The sequence below is a fragment of the Spermophilus citellus genome (genome assembly GCF_964194105.1).
Source record: "Spermophilus citellus genome assembly, chromosome: 11".
In the NCBI taxonomy this organism is placed as follows: Eukaryota; Metazoa; Chordata; class Mammalia; order Rodentia; family Sciuridae; genus Spermophilus; species Spermophilus citellus.
In genome coordinates, this window is record NC_138192.1 from 66,403,267 (window position 1) to 66,422,920 (window position 19,654).

The 19,654-nt window shown below is 36.0% G+C and overlaps 1 protein-coding gene across 3 annotated transcripts in view; it reads right to left on the bottom strand.

The window, feature by feature from the left end:
- Window positions 1–11,075: 11,075 nt before the first annotated feature.
- IFIH1 (interferon induced with helicase C domain 1) overlaps window positions 11,076–19,654 on the bottom strand; it is a 55,141-nt gene continuing 46,562 nt past the window's right edge. For 2 of the 3 annotated variants that reach the window (XM_081262072.1, XM_081262071.1), the window contains exons 13-17: window positions 17,684–17,833; window positions 16,236–16,397; window positions 13,894–14,084; window positions 13,283–13,373; window positions 11,076–13,182 (exon numbers count right to left, since the gene is read on the bottom strand). In XM_081262072.1, coding sequence (XP_081118198.1) covers window positions 13,003–13,182; window positions 13,283–13,373; window positions 13,894–14,084; window positions 16,236–16,397; window positions 17,684–17,833 — 774 coding nt within the window. In that variant the 3' untranslated portion in view covers window positions 11,076–13,002. The remainder of the gene's footprint in view (window positions 13,183–13,282; window positions 13,374–13,893; window positions 14,085–16,235; window positions 16,398–17,683; window positions 17,834–19,654) is intronic. The other variant, XM_081262073.1, reaches the window with a different exon arrangement.

Below are 19,654 nucleotides of genomic sequence, written 5' to 3' on the forward strand. Positions count from 1 at the left end.
GTGCCACTGTGCCTGACCCTGCCTCTCAATACTGTTATTTTGGGTTTTAGATTCCAACATATGAATCTTGGAACATTCAAATTCTAACAGAACTACAGTGTCATAACGTAGTGTCATCAACTATAACAATGTGCACAACCCAAAAGATGAGACTTTGAAGAATTAAGAGCAAAAGAATGTGATTGGAACTTCATGTTTAAATTGAACTGTACCTATATCTTTATTTTTAAAAAAAATGTCTAGAACTATCATGGTCATTAGCCACATGAATCTATTGAACACTTAAAACCTGGCATGTCCAATTTGAGATGTGCTGTAAGTATAAAATACACACCAAGTTTTGAAGACCTGGAAAAATAAAATTTAAAATATTTTCTTAATTCTTAAATTGATAACATGCCTATATGATCACATTTTTACTATACTGAGTTAAAAACACTTTGTTAATTTGATTTTCCTATTTATGTCAACTTTTAAAAATATAGCTATTAGGAAAGTTTAAATTAGTTGCTTGTAAACTACTATATATTTGATCCCTAGTCTAGAAAAATCCTTCCACCCTCATGGTACTAGGGATTAAACTATACCTATATCTTTATTAAAAAAAAATAAAAGATCCTTACAAATGCTAGACAACTGTTCTAACACTGAGCTCCCCCACCCTTCTGTCCCCATCCCCACTCTAGAAGACCCTTAAAATTTTATAATGTGTTATCTCAGGACACAACTTAAGGCAGATTGGAAGTGGCCACAGAATGAGAAGCGCAGAAATGATCTACCTTCTCAGATACATTTCCTGACCTTTCTAGAATGGTAACCCCCAAACTCCTCACTTAGCTCTTGAAAATCTATTAGTCAACTGAGGTTGCCATAACAAAAATACTATAGATAATGCTGAATGTTGGAAGTCTCAGATCAGGGTACCAGCATAGTTGGATTAGCCACCTTCCTGGTTTATTCTGATATGACAGGTGACTTGGAGAAGCACTCTTACAAGGGCCCCGCCCTCATGACCTCATCTAAACCCAATTACCCCTCTAAGGCTCCATCTCTAATACCATCACAGTGGGATTTAGGACTTCAATAGGGACAAAATTCAATCCACAGCAGAGACCAAGATAGCACCTGGTCATACAACTAGTTTGTCTCCATTGTTAGAGTGAAAAGGAACATAGGAAGTACCCAAGATTCAATGAGACACTCCTTTAGGGAACCAGAGTTTCTGGGAAGCCAAAGGGTTTGTTTTATTCACAACTAAAAGAGATTCTGACTCAGTTTAAACTTTTTCCTCAGGACAGGAGAATTGTATACACCATTAGCTCAGTGATGAGTATGGGTAGACTGGAAACAGCTGAAGCCTATGAGCAAGTCCGTGGGTACAATGCAGTAGTGATTCCATGTGCCAGGAATATGATTACACGTAGCACCAGATGACGATCAAGCAGAACTATGAGTCATATTTAGGGCAAAAATAAGGTAATGCAAAGAAATTACTTGTATTTGTTTCTATCACCCACTGTGCTGTACTTTTGTATTTATTTTATATGTTGCCATCAATTTCATGCCAGCCATATTTTCCCCAGCTCGTGATTTTATTTTAACATCATCCAGAACCACTCATTCCTTCCATTTCCACTGCCAATGACCAAGTCCAGATTTTCGTTACCTCAGCCAGAATGACTGCATCCAGCTCCTTAATCTTTTCCCTTCCAATTTTTTTTTTCTCTTCAATCTATGATTTAGCCTGTTAACTCCTTGTAGGTCATCTTTTCCAAAACATGTCATTTCCCTGCTCAAGAAACTAGAAGAACAAGAAACATGTCATTTTCTTTTCCTACAACATGTCATTTCCTTGCTCAAGAAACTAGAATGACATCATATTGTCCAGACAGTATGGCAAACCCAGACACAGTATGGCATTCCATCAAATCCAGACACATTATGGCATTCCAATAGACGTGTAAAATATGTTAGTCTTTCTTCTTCTGTCTTCCTCATTTAGAACACACTTCTCTACCCTTCTCCATCTTTAAATTATTTCAAATAAATGTGGATTGAACATCTAATATATATGATGCTATTTAAATTCCTTATCCATTCTAATTCAGAAGTTTTCTCAAATAATCCTGAGCTTTTCTCAATTAATCCCTTACTTCTCTGAACTCTATAACTGCAATTTTTATACCATGCTACTGTATGCTCATCTTTGTTTTTCAATAGTTTCATGCCCATAATTACTGAACTTGCAACCAATTTGTGCATGCCTAAGGTCAGAGATTACATCTCACACCTCAAATCTGAAAAGGAAATTAATATTTATTGACTATTTCCTCTGTGCCAGTCACAGTAAAATGTGTTCAACATTTGTTATTCAGAATTCTCTGTATCACTTTTCCTTGCGTGTTTGTGCTCTCTCTTCATCATTTCCAGATTGCCCTGCCAGACAGCCCTGACTACTAATGCCAAATAACAACAACTCAAGTAAGCAAGTAGCAGATTTGCTGGTGTTTGGGGACAATGCCGGTGGGATTTCCACTAGTCATCTCTTCTACTTGGGCTGCAGCCTCCTGCCTGGCTTCTGGGATGCCCCCTTTCTTCATCACTATTTTCTCCCCTCTTTTCTAGCAGATCCTGCTTTATGCAAAACAGTTTAGTTCCTTGATTCATTCCCACAGAGCCATAAGAAGGTCTCATCTTAATAGAGAAATGCATTCATGAGAGCTTTTCTAAAACCAAGACAAATTAACTGCATGCTAAGTTCACTAAAATACATAGGAAAGTCATTCTTTTAGAAAATTCATCTTTGACTCCTCTTTTTCTTTGATTCCCTCAAGTCCTGTATACCAAGGAATCTCTCACAGTATGCCCCTTTCCAGTCTATTCCATTTCTATCATCCTAATTCCCATCAATAGACTTGCCTAGTGTCATCTAACTGCTTTAACTTTGTCCCTTCCAACCAATTCATCAAAGTCTCTTGGTGAATAAATCAATTCAAACCCCAGTGAAAATCTCTAGAGGTTTCTGATTACCCTTGGACTGAAATGCATCTCCAGACAGTGGCCAACGGGGCCTGGCATGACCTGGCCCAGCATGACCTGGCCCAGCCTGCCTTTCCAACCTTTCTGCAGGTCATTCTTCCTACTCATCCCACTTCAACCACACTGGCCTTTTCTCAGTTCCTCGGAGAGACCAAATTTTCCTCATTTGGGATTCAGCCTATGTTGTTGTTTTTGTCTAGTACAGCTCATCCTTCCACTCTTCAAGATGGTTTTCTAGGTCACTGCCTAAAATGCCACCTACATTCAGATTCCCTTCTTCATCTATGACTTCTCTGTCAGACCATGTCTATTTCTTGTGTAATGCATAAATGATGAATCAACCCCCTGGAGAATGAATATGTGAAATAGATTAATATTGAAATGCTAAATAGATGAAATGAGCTGACATATATAGCAAAAATACAGAAAATGATAAAGAGAACAACTCTAAGGTTACTTTTCTCTCTGTTTGCCACTATGTACAGATTAAATACATGATGTGTGAGGGAAGCCCAAATAAATAAGGGAATATTAATGTAGGGGTTAATCAGAACTGGATTCTTGGAATAATAAGACTTTACTGTGAACACTGCAAGGATTTGATTGGCAAAACTTGTTTCTGCATAGGGGTAAACTATAAACTAACTTGATAAGAACAGAGAGGTTATATTGGAGAGTAATAAGAACATTATGTTTTCAGTTTATGATAGATAAAAGAAGTGACATATTATATAGCAATTTTCAATTTATGCTAGTGATTGACTTTTAAAGAAGCATTATCCTTTCTGTAACACTGCTGTTGGTCATTACTCAAAATATTCTCAATGTTTCCTGTGAAATGGTATAGAAATTACAATATACACTTTCCCCCTCAATACTCTTGGAAATAGTTACTTTTCTGGATTAATGTCATTTTTGAAAACTGACAAGTCATTTCATAAAGCTAAGCCCAGTGGATGAAATGGTGATCAACTGTTATTAATGTCTAGGATCAAAGTTAGAATCTAACTCATCTAATCTCTAATGATCAATGTCCACATCTGTATCTAGCTCTCCATCTATCTCTGTATCCTATCTATCTATCTAGCTGTCTATGCATCTCTCTCTCTCTATCTGCCTCTATATATTCATCTATTCATCATAGCTTTCTCTGAAGGTCTTACAATTGAAGATACCCCAGGACCTTTTCAGGAAGTTCAGTATAACCTCCCAAGGTAGGGGAAAGTAATCTCATTTACAAACATAGGTTCTGTGATTTCTTTAAAAAAGAAAATTCTTCCTGTTTTTTATTTGTTTTGTTTTCTTAGTTACATTTGTGACTAGGTCATAAGATTTGAAGTACTTCTATTATACATCAATTGTCAGTCTTGTCCAAGTCAGCACTCCCTAAGAGATTTCTGTGCTAAACCAGAATACTATATTGTGATTCTTTATAAAGAGAAGAGATCCTTGCTTGCTTTGGGATCCTAAGGGGGAACACTGATATACATTGATACAAAAAAAAAAAAAGAATCCTTAAGTACTAATTTGTGTATGATACTAAGGGTAGTGTTTGGCACTTAAAGTACATTCAACACATGTTGATTCCCTTTCTGTTTTTCTTTTATTTTTTTCTTTTTATTCTTTTAAAGGGTACTGGGGATTGAACTCAGGAGCACTCAACCACTGAGCCACATCCCCAGCCATATTTTGTATTTTATTTAGAGACAGGGTCTCACTGAGTTGTTTAGTGACTCACTTTTGCTGAGGCTGGCTTTGAACTTGTGATCCTCCTGCATCAGCCTCCTGAGCTGCTGGGATTACAGGCATGAGCCACCACACCTGGTTCCCTTTCTGTTAATCGTGTTTTGAGAGTTCAGTATCCTATACTTTTATTTTCCCCTTATAAATACTGCGTGTTTTGAACACAGAGTAGCAGTGGCAGTGGTGGGCCTATGTGTAGAAATGCAGCAACATAGTCTTTCATGCAAGATAGGATTTTTTGAATTTATTTACTGGTATTAAAAAATTGGTCAGATCCAGAAAATGAAACTATCCAGTTATAAAATACATTCTGTCCTCTCTCTAAATGATTTAGTTAGAGAATTGGTCAGATGTGTTTGAGTCATTTCCTATGTGAAACCTCGTGCTTACACATAAAAGTAATTGGCTATTTGGAAATTACAACTTCTTATGAACCAATTCTGGTTTATCTTTCTTATTATTTTACCAGTCTGAGTCCAATCTGGAGGGAGAAATCATATGGTAATTTGAATGTAAGTAACTATAAGGGGATTAAAGAAACAGACCATTAGCTTATAAGAAGAAAAAGGAACTCTAAAAGCTATAGAAACAGCAGATATCTGAAGCAGCCACTACTCTTAAAGCTGAGATACAGCACCCAAAACTGGGATGCAGGTCTTATTGGAGAAACAATTGTGGGTCACTGAACAGTGAAGTTGCTGTGGTGCCACTGGAAAGTGCTGGGATGTGTGCTCCTGGGCACCAAGGGAAGTTGTTCAAAGGAGGTGTCTCATTTGGGGTTCTCAACACAAAACTGCCTAAGGAGGGGCCTGGAGAGCTGCTGGCCACCGGGCGCTACTGGCTGCAATGCACTATGAGAACCTGGTGCTAGAGAAAATCACATTCCATGCAGAAACTGATGCTAGAGGAGCCACTCACACCTCAAAAGCTGACCAAGCAAGCGCCCAAGAGCTAGGAGGCAAATCCCTTTCATTCTGCATTGTCTCTCCAACATCTGCTACTGGTAAAGCCTAATGTCATGCCAGTTGACAAAGCAGAATTGTTTAAAGGACCCGAAAGAATTTTTTGAGAGCAGACATAAAGGGGAATTTGGAGATAATAAGACAATAAGTTGATTACAAATGTTATTTTCTGATATTTTGATATAATAAAAATAGTAATATCAATAGTCAAAGAAATTTCCTACTCATCCAAACCCCACTTGTAGTGTGGAAAACCATTTGTGGTTCAGGCATCCATCAAGCCTGAGATAATAAATAGAGAAAGGCCAAGAATCAAACATAGTATAACCATATTGATTTACTTTATAAAAGAAACCACCTGGGAGAAGTGGTCAGGAAAATAAAAAGAAATGCAGGATAAGTTTAGAGAGATATTTGAGTAGCTTTGAAAAAAAGAAAGATAAAGAGAGGTAGTAATTATACTAAACTGAATGGCTCCTTGATAAACACAGTTTAAAAGAATTTAAAATATTTGCATAAAATGTAATTTCCTTTTGAATTTTTTTTACATTCCCAAAATAAATATGTAAGTTTAGTTTTAATTAATTTAGGTTTAGTTTTTCTTAAATAAAACCCCACATGCTAAGATATCCCCACCTTATTGTGTTACAAGAACCATAACATTTTAAACCTTTTTGATTATATTAAAAATAACAGAATTTATTCTAATATCTTGCATGTAAATATTCATTCGATCATAAGTTCCACATTTACTATTTCCAATTCAGCTGGACCTAATACTGTATAGCAAAGTTTTAGTTCCTGAGTAGCCATTTGGTATTCATCAAAGCAGGTTTAGATGTCATTTCTACTTCCTTACATCCCCATGCTCATCAAATCTGAAGTCCAACTCTGTGTGGATAGTATAGAGCTTAATTCTAGGAGAATAAATGCCATCCATCCTCTATTTTTGTAGCTTTACTTTAAGCTCTATCTTTCCTTCATCTTTATTCCTCTTCTGTTGCAGAAGTGGTAGCAGCCACAGCAGCTGCCTTTCTGTCCAACCTTAATCTGTTTCTGTTCTCTTGGTTTCATTCTCTTCCATGTTAACCCACAATTTTTCTCTCACCTTGAACTTCATTCAAAGAATCCCAACTTCCTCCATCACTATTACATCAGAAGTTAGCATTCTCTTTCATTAGTTCAATGCCTTCTAAACTTACAGAACAGTTGAATCATATCAATATTAACTTAACTACTATATAATAACTTAGGTAAAGTTGTTTATTATTACTGTTATTGTTAGCACTGAGGATTGAACCAAGGCTGTTACAACTGAGCTCCCAGTCTGCTGCAAGTGAACTGCTAAGCTTTGGGTCCCGCAATTGTGCATGAAGACTTGAGTCTTAAAATTGACAAATTGTTAATTGGGGGAAGCTGGGAGCCCACAAAGCTGCAGACTGCTTTGTTTTTGCACAATACATCTTTTATAGGGCAGTGTGAAGTTGAATCTGAACTATGGCATAACATTGAAAACAACTAACTTGTTTGCTAGTACTAAGAAAACATTTCCCCCAGTGTCAAAATAGATATGTTCTCACAAAATTCTATGAAACATATCTAGGAAACATACACCTAAGTGGGTAGCAGTTAGTACAGGTGAGGCTTTATTTTTCTCCTTAACCAGGGTCATCGTGCCCCACAAGAATTAGCCTAGCATAAGGAGTTATTACTGTTCTACCATATTTAGCATTCCAGCCTCCTTGGCTTCAGCTAGTACACAGGAACTCCACCTTTGGGTTCTTCAGGGTGCACTCTCCATGATTTCGGGAGATGGGGCCTCAACACCAGTCCTTTTTATTTTTTTATGTTGAAACAGGGTCCATTAAGTTGCGGAGTCTGGCCTTGAACTTGAGATCCTCCCGAATCAGCCTCCTGAGTTGCAGGTACTGCAGGCATGCACCACTATGCCTGGCAAGTTTAATAATATCCTTTACGTCAATATTATTTTATCTACACATTGCTGACATTGATAAAATCAGCTCCAATTTATACTCTTTAAACCAAATAAGATTATATTCTGAATGTAGTCCCAATGACTTGCTTTTTCAATGCATAATAATATTTGATAGTAAATTATCATTTATGGGTTATCACTTGTTCTCCATTTTTCCTATCTCTACAACATCTATCTTTGACACATCCAACCACCAAGAAGAACTTTGAGAAATTTTCTAGGTATTGCACCATCCAATGTGATCTTTTTTCTCTATTAAAAGTCACTTTCCCAAAGCCATGTATGTATAATATGTCAAAATACATTCTACTATCATGTACAACTAATTAGAACAAATAAAAAAGTCATACCCCCAAAAAGATGCTAATATTTAAAGATACACTTACCAAAAGAGATAAATCCTACAAAAGTTATATTAATTTGTAATTTTGAACTCAACAGGTCAGTTAGAATTAATTGTGCACAGTCAAATCATGAAAATACAAATCAGGGTCAAATTCAAAGAAAAGGGTAAATTTAGTATTAGAAAGGTTAGAGTGGTACTGAATTGATATTAATCTCAGATGGCAAATGAGTTCAGATTAACTGTAAATCAATTATTTTGGTCACTTTAGTATTGTACAAATCTGCAGATTGATGAATTATGAGCTCATTTGCATGACATGTTAAGGGATTCAAAATAAGAAAAACTAGCCATCCAGAAATCCAGTCATTCTTTGTGTACACAGTTAGATGCACAAACTCAAAGAGGACAGAAGGAGACAGGCTTTGAAAGAGATATATAAAAATGCTCATCTCTGGTTCATTATTATTTTATATAGGTGGATAAATCAATCACTTAAATCTGTCTTCCATTTGTGTCAAAATAAGTATATTTTTAAAATTAGTATATCAAAAACTGAAATAGGTCTTCAAATAGATTCAACTTAAGTAGCGGTCTGAGTATAATATAAAAATTGTATGGTTAAATATTATTCCCTACAAACGGTCATCTTCTCACTGTCCTATATAAGATCTGATCTATTGTTGGATTTTAAAATAATAAATAGGGCTCAGTTCTGTCACATTTCATCTTCAAATGAGATGCATATGGAATGATTAATTTCCTGTAAAGACAGACTTTGTGTTACACTGCAAAAATTTTCTAAAATTATAAAGAATCTTCAATGCTTTCCATGTTTTATAACCTAGGCCCTGTGAAAAAGTTTAGAAGCAAAAGACGACGATTATTGGTGTCAGATAAAAACTGCTGTTGACACCTCAGTTTTTCTCTCTTTCTTTTATGCAGTTGCTGGAATCAGAACAACAACATTATCATGCTTACTTGAAGATGAAGACAGGATCTAATTAAAATGGCATCTATGTAATGGACCTAGTTAAGTCTAATAGCCACTTAACGAGTTAGTGTTTGTATTCATACTGATACATATTTTTCAATTATATGCACAGGAGATCTGGACATCAAATTCACTCCTGAGCTACACTGAATAGCATAGTCATAATAATCATGTTTTCTTACAGCTACGACTAACTTCTTGGGATTAGTGCTGTATGTTAACAGTTGATGTGGAGAATTCCAATCTTGTCAATGTCCTACTTAAACATTAAACATAAGTCTAAAATTTAATGATATTATTATGTATCCTTGACACCTGTGATGACTAATGCTGCTGATACACTTCTAGCAACTGCAGCTACTATATTTTATACATAATTCCTGCTAAGTGCCAATTGTAGGATATGTTCTGTGCAATACCCAAATTTTCACAACAGTCTCTCAATGTTATTAGTTCCCTTGGCCTTAGAGACATTTAGTAGCTTGCCCAAGTCACAAAGCTAGTGAAGATCTAAACCCAAGTTTGACTCTCTCCAGACTCCATGTTCTTATTCATAAAGTCACATATTTAATAAGACCAATTAAAGAGAAATGCACAAACCAAAAAAAAAAAAGCAGAAGTTTATAGTTGTTTTAAAATAACATCATAACTCTTAGAAGGAAATAGAATCATCATTTTTCTTCATTACTATGACTCATGCAATTGTTTACCAGATTTTGGATGCAAGTATTTTATTCTGCTCAGGGTGAGCAAATGATCCTTTGCTTCCACGTACTTCATTTCTAAAATTGTGAAATCTGATTGATTCTGGGAAGTGACATCTGGGTTTTGTTTTTGAAGATCAAACAGGATATCTGCTGAAGAGGTGGCAAAGAATGACTTTTAACCATGTGCCTATTTGAGCAAAGATCACAGTGACCAGAAAAGATTGTAGCAAGAGCATTTGGCAGAAAATATCAATAACAGCCAATGAGCAATTACTTCAAGGGTGGAGAATGATAATATTTTCTAACTTTCTATTGCTCTTCTCCAATATCAGCTAAGGCTGTTCTGGTCTCTTGTATCTTAAAAGCAACAATAACAGAAAGAAACTCCAAATTCTTCTGTTTTCATATTTAACTGGATTGAATTCTTAAACTTCTTTCTCCAAGGCATGGCACTATACTGCTGTAGGGACTATTAAATTACAGAGAATAAAATATTTGCCTCTTTAATAGCTCTGTACATTTCAACAATGACTTGTGACATGTACTAATCATCCTTTGGGAAACTATTTCTTATTCATGTTCGTGTTGTCTCGATATCTTGTATTCAGGATATTTGTACACACTCCAAGTTACTGTATTTTATTTCATTTGTTCTGAAAAGATCTCAGACTGTTTTGGGTTTATGCCTTACATTTCTTACTCACATTGTCTCCTGAAGTTCTACTGATTTGGAAATGTTTGTTTTAAAATTTTCTAACACTTTTGAATCCTTTGAACCTGCTTTGTGACATACGACTCCAGCCAGTGTACCCATTCTGTGGGATCCCTAAAAAACCCTTTAACAGTCATGAGCTACATTCAACTGTGTAGTGTATTCGACAGCTATTCAGCCCATAGCTGATATTACCACAAGTTATTGGAAAAGATCTTTAAACATAAGCAACCAGGCAGCAAGAAGCATGTACTATGATAACAATTTAGTTTTAAGGTACTTTGAATATTGTTAAATCTAACCCTTTGTTTTCCAGGACAGGCTCTGTGTGACAAGGTTATTCAAAGTCACTCAATCAAATGGGAATTAAAACTTCTGACTTCCATACTGATGTCTTCTTGTCATCAGAATATTCTGTAAGTGACACTAAAACAGTAGTGTGATCATTGAACTGTTCAGTAACAATCAATCAAAATGCCACAATTACAGTTGTTTATAAATGACATATGCATCTTTGTTCAAGTTTTTAGGTACCTTCATATAATGTTTTATACTATTTGAAACATGTATTTTAAACTCTTAAAGTAGAAATAACACTTTTTATTGAAAAAAAGTTAATAGAAAACATAGATGGAAAAACCTGATATTTGTTGATGTTTCAAAAACAGTCTACATATGTTACAGCAGTACAGCTTTTTTATGCATTTGGTTTCTTGCATAGTTTCCAAAACATCCTAGAAGACAGCAATACTTTAAATGGAGTCTGTTAGAGTTTTAAAAAGTATTTTAAGAAAACCACAATTTTTGTCCTCTTACACTCCCAGAGCTCAGATTAATTAACATTCATCTTTGCTGAGGTCTTATCAAGTAAAGATTCAAGTCTTCTATAAAACTGAATTCAACCTATCTACCAAAGCTGCAGAAGAATTTTCATTCTCCCCAATGCTGTGCTGTATCTTGGTCCCTGAGATAACTGTTTCCATGGAGCAAGCCATCTATGAGACTGGGTAACAGTCAGTTCAAATGTTCAGCTTTGGTTTCTATTTCAATCCTGTGGCTCCTTCATGACAAGAGAGGCTGCTTTTCTAATGTGAGGATGTCCTGTGGTACAGACCACCACGGGCCCAGCATTCATCTCCATATGATAGTGCTTTCTTTATTCAGAAACATTAAAGGTATCGCCACTTGGCATGATTACTCTTCTGCCAGGAGTTAGGGAGGATCAGAGGAAGCCATTTTCTCTTTACTCTTAAGTAGTACCTAGCATTTGCTTCCTGCTAAATCTTAGGTGAACTCTGGACAGGAAGGTGAGCTTCTCTCTGCATGGACACAGGTTATCTCCTGGGCATGAATAACCAGTCTGAATTTTTCCATCACCCTGTTATTAGGAAGTTTTCCTGCCCAGTGTTATGTTCATGGAGGAGGAGAAGGCTGAAGAAGTAAACCTTAAACAACAAGATGCAAGCTATTGATAACACTGATTCTTCTGTGGTGCTTTATGATTGTCAAAGTGCTTTCCCACAGACATATATGCCATTAACGGCAGAGACTGGACAGGGTGTGAGGGGGGAAGAATTCTAATCAGGGTCCCCATATTCCTACCCACAGATGTGATCCCCTGAACAATCATCTGAGTATGATCAGGACCTAAAGATATGATGGAATAGTTACTCCTGTTGTTATAGTTAAGTTACATCAAAGGCTCCACCCTGGCAGACGTGGGAATTTCTCCTGCTGCTCCTAAAAGGTCAATGTCAGTGCTGGAAAGGGACCTTGAGCAGGTCACAAGATAAGGGTGTTCCTAGGAGGTAAGGGCAAGTCCCAGTGGACATTCAGAAAGATAAATTAAAAAAATAAAATAAAATAACCCAGGAACCCCAGTTAGACATCTGCAGAGAAACAAATTCTAGCAACTCTCTACATGAGCTTGGAAGTGGATTCTTCCCTCAGTGCCTCCAGCTAAGAACACAGACTGGCTGACACCTGAATTTCAGCCTCGTGAGAACCTGGGCAGAGAACACTGCCCAGACTTCTGACAAAATAGAACAGGGACTGCAGTAAATGGGTGTTGTTTGAAACCACTAAATTTGTGTGATTTTTTATGCAGCAATAGGAAACTAATAAAATAAAAAGCAAATTATATATATCATAAACATTCCAGTGATAGGGGAGGAAGGTTCAGAACTGTTTTGTCTAACTTTCTTCTGAAAATTAGTAATAGGACTGACATTGGCACATTGTGTTCTCATTTATGTTGCAGTACTGTTCTAATGGTACTATATGCTCTATCCTAATGAGTATTATTGGTAGATTTTCTTTATCCTGTCAACCAGTAAGATGAAAAAATGCAAGCATAATATGTTGTGTTGTTTGGAGGGCTCAATGCAGATGAAAGCATGATGATTTTATTAATTCTCACATCAGATCTTTAGTATAATGAAAACATTAATCAAAATCATATTAAATGTTAAACTGATAATGTTTTAAAAGAATCTAGAATCAAACGCTAATCCTCATCACTAGGCAAACAATATTCTGAGTAGTCAAGATCAGGAAATGTGATAGGCAATTCAACCCACTTTTTGTATTGTTTCTTTGATGAATTGTTTTTGAAACCCACTACAAAATTCCTTATTTTGAGACAAGGCAGATCTAAGCCTCTATGGACCATCATTGTTCCCCAGGCCTGGAAAACAAAAGAGAAAAGGAGAGAAAAAAATTAAATGTACATCTACTAAGCATTCCTTTGGGCCAAAGTAAAATTGAGTCCACAGCAATTTACTTACTTGACCACATTTGCAGATGATCTCTCCATTTGTTTGATAGTCAGCAAACTTCTTCTGCAGTGTTTTGTTTTCTGTCACAACATAGAGTTTCCTAAAATCATCCAGGAGTTAGAGTCATTACTGGGAATTAGCAAAATACCAATTTGCATACAACAAGTCCACACTGGACCCTAGACTCATCCACATGCCTGTATTATCCCATGCCTCATTCCTTTTATCCCTCCTGCTTCCAGTACTGTTGTGGGAAATCTGGTTGATGTCCCCTATCCACACAAATCTTTCAAGGGTCATGTTTCCTTTTGTGACTTCTTTCAGTCTATTAGTTATTTTAACTTGACTTTGGTTGTTCAAAACTTTGAGAACAAATATGAACTTCTGCATATTATGTGCCTTGTATCAAAATGGCTGTGGGATTTACATTTCTCCTCTCTTGTCCCAGCATAGATTACTTTAGAAATACACATTTGAAATGGGAATATAGTTGGATGGGAGTAAAATAGGATAATTTCTGAAAAAAAGACCCTTATTTTCACCATTTTGAAAGACTATTTACAATATAGTATGCTTTACCAATAGTAGAGAAATGAAAAACTGGGTCCTCCCAAACTCACTTGAATTCTGTTGTCATATTGACATGATGCATCTTCTCAATTACATAGATATCTTTCCCTGAGCAGGCTAACACATTACAGTTCTTGCAGAGAAAAGTTATTATTGATGGATTGTCCTTGCACTGCTTGGCAATATTTCTCTTGGTTTTCATTTTCTTTTCCATTATGCTTTGCAACTGCAATTCTAAAATCTGCATACAGAAAGGAATAGTCAATATTTTCCCCATAGTTTTATTGAAATAAGTTTCCTAGAATTCTGAGATCTTAGTTGTAAAAATATACATTTAGCTGTGGTCTAGTAAAAAGAAATAATGAGACAATGACCCCAGAAGAATATAGTCTATCAGCCTGTCCTATAATCACCCTAAGTCAAATAAAATGTAATAATGGAGCAACAGTTATTGAGTAAGTTTCAGGGAAATGTTTAAGCTCCTCAACTTGATCTTAGACATTTGATTTGATTTTTAAGAAGCTTTCAGTTATGTCAATTCTGTCTATGACATAAAAAATTCCCCTCCTATACTAGTGGTTGCCTGAGCACTGCATTGAGAAGGATTCTCAAACGAGATGAATGGAGACATTATCTTGGTAGCTATGATTTAGTGTCACACCACACTTCGCTGGCATTACTGCTCTGAGCTCTTTCACCTGGAGTAGTCTTAGGAAAGCAGGTCTCTTAGCCAAAAAGGACCTAGACCATATCTGCTATGGTTTAAGTGTGACTTATATACTCAAATTTATGCCAGAGTTAAATACCCCAATTCTCATGTTAATAGTACTAAGAAGATGAAACAATCTGGCTACAGTGGGGCTTTGGAGAGTGATCAGATTAGGTTATTAAGATATAACTCTTACTACTGAGTCCTGGAGATTTTACAAGGACAGGGAAAGAGATCACACAGACAAAACGATACACTTGCACTCCTGCCATGATATGGTTATAGCTTGGGGGCCCTCACCATAAGCTTTCAAATGCTCTTTGGACCTTGTACTTGTGGAACCATGAACCTTTTCCTTATAAAGTAGCCTACCTCAGATATTTCAGTATAGTCATAAAAAGCTGACTAACACAAAATTTTGTTTAAATGATTGGGAAAATTTGACCTTTAAATCCCAGATATTGTCCTAGAGTTCACCTTAAATAACTTGTCTTGAAATATCAGCCTTTACAAATATCTATTTGATTCTTTCTTTTTGGACATTAGATGTGAAGCAATAACTTTCTAGTGGTACTATTTTGTGGAAAAAGTTTGACACTCCAAAATGTTTGGTTTGCTCTCTATCTAAAGGGGTTTTAAAATGTAAGTTTGTATATAAACCTGGCCAGGAAACCTTGGACTTGGCTAGAGTTTTGTACACCAGTTTGAAAGCATCCCTTTCCTGAAGCTCTATTTAGGGTAGAGCCAATTCCAATGTTAAGAAACTAACATTCACACCCATATGCAAGGGTGTGAATTTTCTTCTAAATGGATTGTTTGCTATTATAGTAGTTACAGTCTTTAATTCAGTAATTTGAAGGATTTCCTGAAATATTGTAGAAATACATTCTTCTTTCACTATATTCCTTTACATAATTCACATAACTGTGTTAATAAACTGAGATGTAGTTAGATGACATATATAATATATGTATATATATGTCATTTTTATATATAAAATATATATATGTCATTTTATATATATATAATTTTTAATCATTCAGATCCAGTTTCAGTATTACTACCTCTAAGAGGATTTCCTCAAACACTCATTAAAGTAGCCATCTAGTGACTTGTTTTATACCATCCTATTCAAATTCCCTAACAATTATCTTTATATGGTGTAGGTGTTGCTTTTGCACCTTTACTTACAGTTTTTCTTCTCCAAACATCACCAGCGGCACACTAGTATATAAGCTTCATTCAGAAGGAGTATGATCTGTATTGTTTTTACTATATTCTGTGCTCCTACAACTTGCCTGTCTTACAGTGGACATTTTATAAATATTTCTAGAATTTAAAAATGTGCTTGTATAAACAGATTGGATCAATCCAAAATTACCAGATTTTGTTGAATGAGTGAGTTGCCTTCGTCTTTCTATATCAAGGGCAGCCTGAATTTAAATTATCAAAGTTTATGGTTGGTTTTACCATAATGAACAAAAACTCCCTAAAAATTTCCTGACCACCATAGGTCTTGATTCTTTATATATAATTCTGGACTAAACACAGCTTAGCAAATAGGAACTTGTAATTTAGTACAATTTTTGTCTGGAAAAGTAGCCACAGAGGTAATAGCAATGGTAATCGTATCCAGCCTTTTTTAAAATGGAGACCAAATTTAGAGGTGAACAAAAACAATACCTTATGAGCATATGCCTCTGGTTTCATATTTTGAACGCAGTGTATAGCTTTATACATCATTTTCTCCCGGAAATCATTAACTATCTCACGTTCAAGAACTCCCGAACCGCTGGGGGCAACCACAATGTAGGTGCTCTCCTCTGCTCTGGCTCTACCACGGGCCTGAGAACATGAAAAAAAGTCAAGCAAATGAAAGGCTATTCTTCACTACAAACTTTGCTGGTTTGAGCCTGGAATGATATTTATTGCTCAGCAAACTTGCCTTCAAACGATTGCTCTATTCCTTGTGTTGTTAGTTATTTCTTGTAAGTCAGCTCTTCAAAACTTAAAATATGCTGCAATATGGAAATTGGTGTTCTAGCGTGAAGATGGTGAGCCCCCACCCCACTGGCTTTGAAAGTCCTCAGGAAGACAAGAGGGATGCATGAGAAAGGGCATCTCTGCCTTGGCATCAGGGCTAGTGAGGCTGCAGATCTGCTCCTGGCATCTTACATTTGATTCTGAGCACATTTCCATGGACACATGCTCATTAGAGAGACAATTTTTTTATGCCTCTTAATAAAGTGTATTCAGGTACATTTTGAGTAACAGAAATATAGCCTAGCTCAGGAGCCTATCAACTATAATATTATCCTTAAGGAAAAATGCATACTCTTATTATAAATAAATTTCTGAAATAAAACTATTTCCTAATTAGATGACTGCCTGGTTATCTTAGTCTTCTGTCTATCTTAGTCTTCTATTGACTTTCATCCAAGGATATGATTTACAGCATAAATAAAAACCTTTTAGTTAATGTTACAGGAAGCTTATTGTACCTATTAATGAGCACAACTCCTCTACATGTTCAACAAAAGGTAACCATAATACTGCTCAATGTGGGTGGATATAGATAAAGTGAAATTTGAATGGAAACTGGGAAATCTTATTCATTTATTTATTTATGACACTTCTAAAACTGCCCTTACTAAACATTTTATCATGAAAGATTTCAAACATAGAAAAAAGTTGAATGAACAAGGGAAGAGAATTCAGAAACATCAGGGTTCCCTAAGATTGGGGGTGTTAGTCTGCCAGACACTTGTGGGAAAGTGTGGTTCAGATTTCTAGTCCCACTGTAGGTTACAGACATCCTAGGAATAGGAGGTCTCTTGGGTCTTACACATGGGGCCAGTGCCATGGTCCTATGAAGTCTCAGGTTACAGAAATACCAACCTAAGAAGAGTTTTTCATTAAAAATACAACAGGTATCTGGTTGTCAAATGAATTAAACAGTAGTAATATTTATAAATGACAGTACTGCTCAGTTCTTCAAGATTGCTCTTTTTAGCAGAAAAGGAAAGATGTTTTTAAAACTAAAAAAATGTTTTTTGCTGTTTCACTAAAAAAAAAAAGCAATCAGAACATAGAAGGAAAATTTAACACATTATAAAGGCATCTGAACGTACCTGGACCATGGCTATTTCATTAGTGACAAGGCCATAACGGATAACGATGTTACATTCTTTGATATCCAGACCTTCCTCTGCCACTGTGGTAGCGATAAGCAGATTTATTTTTCCAGTGCGAAATTTACTAATGACTTCTTTTTGTTCATTCTGTGGAAACATTTCAATAAATTAAATTTTGTGATGCTAAACACATTAAAATCTTCTAATTAAGAGAAGAAATAATAAATTGCAACTGGTCAGTGTAAATCAAAAGATTAGATCATACATGGATCTGCTGCCATCTGTTTTTGGCATTGAACAAAGACATGATGAGGAGACAACATTTGATTTCCAATCTGGGATTACCACACAATAACACAAATATTTCCCTCCTCCAGTCTGGAGGTGGGAAGATCATCAGTTATGCCAAGGAAATAAATTGATGGGCGATTTGGGAGGAAGAAAGGAGGAGGTGCTGTTGGCTGACAAAAGGATATGGCAATGAAAAGCTGAAACGGGCTTTTACTTTCATCACATTCACTTCAGAATATTTAATATTAAGAGAATTAGATGTAGTGATGTTTTTATAGATTGTTGAGTTTTGAGTCACAGGAAAAAAAAATGCACACTCTATACTGCATTTGGTCATTTTCAGAATCATTCAGGGAAGAAACATACAGAATGTTCCTGAAAGGACAAATAAGAAAAGTGAAAACACTGGCTTCCTGTGGGACTGGATAAGAGTCTAAGATGAATTTTAGAGGCAACTTAACATAAGTGCAGGTACAGGGCACACTGAGAGTTATGAGGTGGCCTTATATCTTACTAGTTTTAAGCAAGATCAATATTGGATGTATTCAATGGGATAACAAAGATGGAAGAATAGGTTATTAAAAACAGATTTACAAGTATTTTTAAATAACAAGTATCTGGATTTTGAAAGTCAATGTTAATATATTAAAATATGCCCTTTGGTCCCTGCATAGGAAGAATAGGTGAGCATGAACCTAGCCTGATGTAACTGGTGTTGTTTTATTTTCATGTAACACTCTTTGGTACAGATTCACTCTATCTTTTGTTCCTATACATTCAACAAAATAAGCCATCTAATAAACCATGTGCTTCTTCTGATCCCTTTCTTCTTAGGGGCAGCATAGGCTTTTATTTGATTCCTAACTGCTGGAGAATTCTCTAGTAAGGCCCCTCTTGAGTCTTTAAGGATTTCTTCCTCATGTTTTCACATCTGCTGATAAAACTAATATGTCCTTGGATTTTATCAGAAGATGCCTGTGCCTTAATTCAAAGCAATAACTTTAATAATGAAATTTCAGATATACTATCAGATCTTTAAATCACACCAAGTGGATTTATACTTCTTCTAAAGTATAAATCCACTCCAGTTTACCAGGGTGAGAAATGAGGAATTAAGAGGGGTAAGGAAGGGAAGAGGGTCCAGATTTTGGCATGTAACCCCCAGATTTGAAGTGGATAACCAGCAGAAGTAGTTTAAAAACAGGATTCTCACTTGTACCTCATCCCTTTTCAAACAGGAGCTGAGTCCACTTACAACAAAAGTCTCAACATTAAACTAATAAATATAATAAGAAATAAAAGACCTAGCGTGAAAGAGTTTAGATGTAATACTTATAAGGATTAACTCAAAGGCTGTGAGACTGAACCTCTGTTTGGCCTTTCAGCTACCCGGAAGCCAGGGCAAAAACAGTCCCTATGAGGTATTCCCAAAAAGCTTATGTGTGAGACAATGCAAGAAAGTTTAGAGATGAAATGATTGGGTTATGAGAGCCTTGACCTAATCAGTGAGTTAATCCCCCATAGGGATGGTAACTGGGTGGTAACTGAAGGAAGGTTAGGGTGTGGCTGGAGGAGGCGGGTTCTTAGAGGCATGCCTTTGGGATATACGTTTTGTCCTTGTTGAGAAAGTTCTCTGCTTGCCTCTACCACACTCTTCCACCATGATATTCTGTCTCA